At 35.9% G+C, this 8271-nt stretch overlaps 1 protein-coding gene across 1 annotated transcript in view; it reads right to left on the reverse strand.

Moving 5' to 3' along the window:
* The window catches only part of LOC106878359 (uncharacterized), a 23428-nt gene that overhangs the window by 10171 nt on the left and 4986 nt on the right, over nucleotides 1-8271 (reverse strand). Inside the window, exon 3 of the mRNA XM_052978239.1 lies at nucleotides 5336-5475. Coding sequence (XP_052834199.1) covers nucleotides 5336-5475 — 140 coding nt within the window. The remainder of the gene's footprint in view (nucleotides 1-5335; nucleotides 5476-8271) is intronic.

Here is an 8271-nt window from a genome sequence, read left to right on the forward strand (position 1 = left end):
TGGCACATGAGATGCACCATTTTGAGCGTGGCCGTTGCCAGTACCGCCTGACTGGCTCCTGTAGGATTTTCGAGCGAGATCGTTGCCAGTGCCCCTGGACTGGCTTGTGCGGGTGGCACATAAAAGACACCATTTCGAGCGTGGCCGTTTTCGTGCGGGTGACACGTAAAAGCACCCACTACACTCTCTGAGTGGTTGGCGTTAGGAAGGGCATCCAGCTGTAGAAACTCTGCCAAATCAGACTGGAGCCTGGTGTTGCCATCCGGTTTCACCAGTCCTCAGTCAAATCGTCCAACCCATGCTAGCATGGAAAGCGGACGTTAAACGATGATGATGATGATGATGATGCATAATTAAATAATGTGGCAGCTGCCTCATGTAATTATCACTTGTCAACATTGTTTTCTCTTAGTTTTGTCTGTCATCCATTAATGCCTTCTTCAATGATTTCCATTGAACCGTTTCTTCTCACCAATAACAAATAAATATGACAAAATAACTTTACATTTCTGACATACAAGTGTAAGAGAGTTAACAAACGATAGCTTATTAACTATGATGATAATGAGGTTTAGATGTAATACAATAGCACTCTGTATAACAATGGAATACTTAATATCAATATAGATTGTATATAATCTTAGTAAAGAGCATCTGACCATCGTTATAAGCGACATGATTGTGTCTCAGCACAGCTAATATTATGGTAGTTCCATGAGAAAACAAAGGAAAATGTTACCAAGTCCAGTGCCAAATACAAATGATTAATTCCTTTCCTGGTCAAAATAACAATGAACAGGTTTCACGATGTAATTTGGACGGAACAATCAAGTCAGAACTAAAACCAAATGGCAAAAAAATTCAGAAAGCTGTCCCTATGTTAGAATTAATATCATGTGAAAACCATCAAGTGTGGAGTCTAGGAATGACTATACAGATTGACAAATGTTATCCAAACAATGTTGCAAATGTTTCACCATCATCATCATCGTTTAACGTCTGCTTTTCATGCTAGCATGGGTTGGACGATTTGACTGAGGACTGGTGAAACCAGATGGCTACACCAGGCTCCAATCTGATTTGGCAGAGTTTCTACACCTGGATGCCTTCCTAACGCCAACCACTCCGAGAGTGCAGTGGGTGCTTTTACGTGCCACTGGCACGAAGGCCAATCAGGCAGTACTGGCAATGGCCATGCTCAAAATGGTGTATTTTACGTGCCACCTGCACAGGAGCCAGTCCAGGGGCACTGGCAACGACTTTGCTTGAATGGTTTATTATATATAATTATAAACAAAGATTTGTGAGTTCAAATCACACAGGGAACTCATATTTTATTCCTATCTGTATGTTTTATGTCAACACCCATATTTTGTTTAAATGTAAACAGATGTTCACAATTCAATACTAAATCTAACATTCAATAAACGTTAATGATCACTATACTTATTATACTTACAGAGTTGATGTTTAATTCTTTTCATTTATAACAATGGTATAAATGTTAACCTGAGACATTCAGGGTACACAACCAAACAAGAGACAACATATCATGACAGACACCTGGCTACATAACAACAACAACAATAACCTATCACTAAACAAAGGAAAAAGCTTGGTAGAAAAATTAAAGAAAAACTTTCTCATTAACTCACCTGTTTACAAATAAACAACCCGTTTTAGTTCTCTCTCCTAAAAGGCATTATTATTACAATTCTAATTCATCCATTTTACCAACCACGCTAACGTCCATTTAATGAAATTTCAGCGGAATATTTAATAGAATCATTTTACAACTAATCTTTCAAATAGAAACTAAGAACAGAACCTGTTCTCAATTATTCTGACAAACAAAATGACTCAGGCAAAGAGAAACATTATGAAAATCTAGAAGATTCGGTTAATTTATATTTACGAAATGCCTCTGCCATTTTCTCGACTTCCTTCTCTTTAAATTTTGGACTCTTTGAAATATGTGTTTCCAAGTTTTATAGCAAAATTTCTATATCTTTATCATAATCTAAATTATTGTGAGAAATTCCTGTCGTCAATGGTCAACTGGTGACCACAATAGTTTTGGTCAGCATCAACCGTGTTACCATGTAATAGCTCAATATTTAAGTGCACAACAAAGTAGATTAATCTACATAATCTAACAATGTTGTAATTATCTCATTTAATTATCCATTGAAATCATAGATTATCTTTAAGTTTTCTCTTTCGTTTCTTATATCTGTGCCAAATCTATGACATGGCGTTGTCCTCTCACCTCTAGATTTCCCTAACCAACATTTTCCCTACCTCCTGCTTGATTCTAATGTCAAACAAATTGGTCATCGAAGATCTCGTGACAAACGCATGTCACACCACTTCAGAAAGGATAAACATAAATTTTATCTCTTTGTTGTGGGTAATCTTTAATTCGAAGTTCACCAGAATGTCATCCGATTCAAGAAATATTTGAACACTCCCTAATAAAACAGCAATTGTAAAGGTGAGCAATGATTAGTTCTAAACAGGTGTAACAGAAAATGATAACAGGTGTCCTAAAACACTGTACACTTGCACAAAACCTCATTAACTGCGTATGACTGTTCATCCACACATTATTGCACAAAATATCTGAAATGGTGCATCAGAACTGATAGTCAAGGACACACACCCTCACCCTATACATCAATCATAGTCTCTAACCCTTTTGATATCCCTTCTATCAATGTGGTGAACTTCAATAGGGGGGGGGGGCCATTGCCAGCAAATTTGAGGACACAAAAAATTAACCCCCTTGCAGAAACTGACAAACTTTTTGATGTCATCGTTAATATAAGAACATTACAAGAACTATGTAACCCCACTCACATCCCACTCCATCACCCACTATTCTACCACATCCGTCAGTAATGCTAATTACATATGGAATAGAACCTGGAATACAAAAATATCTGGACCTTACTGGACTACAGAGGTCAATAGTCACAATTTGTAGGGATTTGGTCCTGTACCCAAGTAAAACCGTATATATTTAGATAGAGGGTAACAAGGAGGAGAATGTTAGGTGAGGGTAGAAGATGATGCTATGACAAAATAATGTCACATTTCAGACATACACGTGTAAGAAGAGTAATGAATGATGGCTTATTAAGTGTCATGTTAATGAGAATATGGAAAGTAGAATAGAACACTTTCTGACATAACAATACTAGATATCAATATAGATTGTATATAACCTGATTGGATAACATGTGGTGTTCCTTTAGGAAGAATATGGTTGTGTCTCAGCACAGTTGATATTATGGTAGTTCTGTCAGCATATAAAGGAAAATGTTATGAAGTCCGGTGCTAAACATTAATTACAATTTCTTTTCCTGGTCAAATAACAATGACCAGGTTTCATTATCCAATTTGAACAAAACAATCAAGTCAGAACTAAAACCAAAAGCTGAAAAACACAAAACTGTCCCTCTATTACAATTACTGTGTATATTATTTGGAGTTACAAGCAAGAAGCTGTGTGTTCGAGTCACTCTGGGGACTCAGTTGATATTTTGGTAGTTCTGTCAGCAACCAAGGAAAAAAACGTTATGAAGTGCAGTGCCAAATGTAAATTATAATTGATTTTCCTGGTCAAATAACAATTAAGTCAGAACTAAAACCGAAAGCTGAAAAACACAAAACTATCCTTCTAAAGGCAAGAGTAATTGAAAAAAAGAACCACAAGAAATGAAATAGGGGTGGAGACATTATTGACCCACCACCAGGAGTGAAGATGAAATTCAAAGAATTGCCACCAGTCGTGGAAGTAAGAGACATAGAAGCACTCATGAAGTATTATTAAAAAGAAAAATAAGTCTTTTAAATTGTTGGAAAAAAGGAAAAGAATAAAATGTTTTATGTTATCTTTAGGAAAAATAACAGTGAAAAAGACAAAAAAAAAACAAAGAACAATTATAAGCAATGTATATAAAGTCTGAAATGGTACTGCTATGAGGGTAGGGCCCATGCGATCATTTTCATTTTTATATAATTTCATCTCCCATTCATTTTATGTTTTTTGTCCCCACTGTGATGTTCTGTCTGTCCTTATGGTGTCCCATTCTGAGTTTGGGACTTTATGCCTAATAAAGAAATCAAAAAACACAAAACTCTCCTTCTTTTACAATTAATATCATCTAAAACTCAAGATGTATGAGTCTAAGAATATATATATATATATGGATAGTAAATGCTATTTAAACAATATAGTAAGTGTATATTATTTGGAGTTATGAACAAGAAATCGTATGTTCAAGTCTTTATATTTTGTGTTAACACCAATACTTTTTCAAATGTAAACAGATGTTCACAGTTCAATACCTTAACATTCAATAACACAACCACGTGTGTATATTATCAGACTTATATTTGTCTTTTTTAGACGATTCGAATGTGTCTTGTACAATACAGACAAGAAAGTGATATTTCAAAAGCTGTATCGATGTTAAAACAGCAGAATTGGGTATTATCACCCTTACAAGGCAGAAATAAATAGCCATTCGATAAAAGTAATTTAATGATCAATATTCTTATACAGATTTAATATTTAATTTTCTTTTATTTACTTTCTACAGTGTATATTCTAAGTGGAGACCTTTAGGGTATATACTGCAAGAGATGTTATCTCATATCAAACAACTTGCTACTGTAATTATTTGAGATCGTTATAAGACGATAAATCACAAAGTATTTTGGAGGAGAATTTTATAAAATATGCTGCAATTACTCATGTCGTTTTTTAACGAATTACCGATATTTACAGCTACAAAGAACAACCGATTCAACAGTCAGACTTTATAATGTCGGCTCTCAAACTCTCAGCTGAGATTTTGCGATTAAATATCCTACTTTAGCAAAACTCAACATGATGTTCTTGTGAGTAGCTTTCTCTTTAATCATCATCTTCCCTAGATACTGATAAATCATTAATCAACTTTAATGACTCACAATCGATTGTTAAAAATTGGTGTTTACTGATATAAAAATGTGACATAATGATACTTCAGCTCGTTACTAGTTATGTTTCGATATCATTCGTTAGTCTTATGTTGCAGTATCATTCATTAGCCTTGTTCTGCTGACAGGACCCTCTTGAAATGTGACAAGTCTTCTATTTGGATAAAGCCAATGTTTTGTGGATGTAATGAGAGATAAACTATCACAGAGAAAAGACACCTGGAACATCTTTCAACATAAATCTGCCAGATTATGGCAGATCTGGGTCTATACGACAATTCTGAAGTACATTAAATACCATAAAGTCAATGAGACAAACAGACAGATTATCAAACAGTTTTCTTACCAAATTCTCCTGGTCCAAAGACTGGTTGTTGACAAGTGGGGCATGTTTCACATGTAATGCAGATCTGACACTCACTACAAAGGACACTATGTTGACACGGTTGGAATTTGGAAGCGAAATTAGTTTTACAATATGTACATCTGTGGAACAAAATAGAAACACATCCCAACAATAACTTTCATTTATAATAAAGATTACATTGTGTACGTGATTAGAGTTCAGAATAGTATGAGACACTTCAATGACGAGCACAAATACATCAGAAGGTTTCCTTTTAACAATTACATTCAAACAGATTATATGAGCAGCGCACACACACACACATACACACACATACAAACTTATACACATATACATAAATGTATGTCTTCACTCTGATACATCACTAAAACTGTTTTGTGTGTATGCAGATCGCAAAAAACACAGTCAACGACGTTTTTTGCCGTAATATACTTCAATTCCAGCATAGACTCCATTTCTTCTGAATAAAAATATGAACACAAGATCATTTGTATTTCTAGGCTTTATTAAATGTGTAGATAACAAATATTTTATTGTATGTAATCTATTTAATCTATTTATACTCTGGCATTTGGTTTTAAATTCTATGGATGGACAGACAGAACACAATTTCCACATGGGTATACTATGCAGCAAAACAAGTTATACTTCTAAAATAGAACAATACCCTGAAAATAATATTTTGAGCCGAAGTTGTTCAACAGAAAGCATTGAGAGGGGAAAAAACTGACAGAGAAAAATGTGTAGGGATTAATATGTACAAAAAGTGAAAACTCGCTTCAAATTGATGAGTTGAATGGCATAAATGTTAGTTTCTATCTGCCTTCAATGTACTACTAACCCCAGGATGATGCCAAACCAAGAGAAGGTACACCATGGTTCTATGATTGAAGGACTGTGAGAAATAGTTCAACTATTGAGTTGGTCATTTCAGTGCCTCATCCGTATGTCTTCCCGGTGCCAATCAAAATCTGGCCATCCGCAGGAAACTTTTGGAAATTTGATGCAAGGGATATTACAAACAAAAGTCTTTACAGAACTGTAAAATAAAGGATCATATCAGAATGCCCTACATGCAAACTTGCCGCTTGTGAGAGCTGAATTGAGGCCCATTGAAAAAGTCATTGACTCCACCAGACATGGTGCAATTTTCATTCTTTATCTGAAGAACTCATTGATTTGCAACCATTTTCTAACAACTTGTTCACTTAAAATTTGTTCCTCCAAAACATGTTCTCTCCATCAAATGATTGCATCAAAACCCAGGCTTATTAGATTAGATTTCTTCTGGGGTTTGTGCGCACTGTTTAACCTTGGATAAGGCAAAGTGTGGAAATCAAATTACTTATTGAATTCATCCTGGTATGTCACCTGATAAACACCTGAAGTTAGGTATTGTAGCTCCCTTGAATCATGACTCAACACCAGATGGAAAAGGGATACAAGCTGGTTTGAGGATATTCAATAAACAAAGTGCAAAAACCACAGGAAACTAAGCAAAAACAAAACAACCGCTTCTATAAATCAGGATAGGTTTCGATCCAGATACAAATTGTTTTTAAATGTCCACAGTTTATGCAATAAGGTCCACTTCTTTTATTCTTACGTGGAAAGTATCAGTTCTGATCTCACTACAGTTGAACCTGGGAGCATTCCTTATTGATGCTTTGAGCATAAAAAGTTACATTTTGTTTCAAAAATACCATCTATTCACCATGGGGGGTAGTGTGATGTTAATTCAAGTTTTCTAGCAATTCTTTATGAAGATTTAAACCAGTCACAAAAAGAGATGATTTTGTGCGATATATAAGCTCATCGACACTTGTTTACCATCTTCCAGACTACCATCAAAACACAGCCGTTTGACATTCTTGGAGCTGCATCTTTGAAATATGTCACTTATGGTTTCTCCATTTTTCCAGAGTTTGGCTTGGAAACTTTTCACTGATCACAAAGTGAAAATGATTTTCGTTGATTCTGTGCTGGATTCAAACTGGTCCCAATTAGTTACCTCTTCCATAAGTGGTAACAACACTTTGGATCTGCTATTTACCACAAATCCTGAAATAGTCATCAGTTTCACTACCAAGATATATTTAACTGACTCTAATCATGCTCAAATCTTGCCAATCTATCTCCAACGGATGGCAAGAACAGCCACCATCACCTCTAAACTGCTAGCTTTTACTGGAACACAGTCGACAGAAGACACCCCCGTTGTACAGAGTTTTAGTGCCTTGACTGGCTTCAAGTTTACAATTCTGGAGATGTCTATGTCAAACTACAGCATATTCTTAATATGGACCACGTGCTAAGCATCAGTATCAAGGAAACTTGTTAGAATCCCTGTTCGTGCAATGTGAGAAACTGTAACAACCCACTTTGCCAGAAAAGATCGAGGAGATGCCGAATGTGAATAGAGATTACAAAGAACAGAGGATAAATGAAGAAGATGAAATAGAACATCCAACCATATCAAGCAGGTGACTAAAAAAGAGACAATAATTAAATCTGAACAAGTCATGGCAACCTGGATAGAAAATCATTTTGGAAGTATCATCATCATCATCGTTTAACGTCCGATTCCATGCTAGCATGGGTTGGACGATTTGACTGAGGACTGGTGAAACCAGATGGCTACACCAGGCTCCAATCTGATTTGGCAGAGTTTCTACAGCTGGATGCCCTTCCTAACGCCAACCATTCCGAGAGTGTAGTGGGTGCTTTTACGTGCCACCGGCACGAAGGCCAGTCAGGTGGTACTGGCAACGGCCACACTCAAAATGGTGTATTTTACGTATGTATGCTCAAAACATGGGGTCTCATATTCCATTCATCCCTCTTTGAAATCCCCACAAATCAGATTGCCAGAGATCCCAAAGAAGGTAGTAAGGTTTATTGTGGAATACTATGCT

This window comes from Octopus bimaculoides, unplaced genomic scaffold (assembly GCF_001194135.2).
Source record: "Octopus bimaculoides isolate UCB-OBI-ISO-001 unplaced genomic scaffold, ASM119413v2 Scaffold_81875, whole genome shotgun sequence".
In the NCBI taxonomy this organism is placed as follows: Eukaryota; Metazoa; Mollusca; class Cephalopoda; order Octopoda; family Octopodidae; genus Octopus; species Octopus bimaculoides.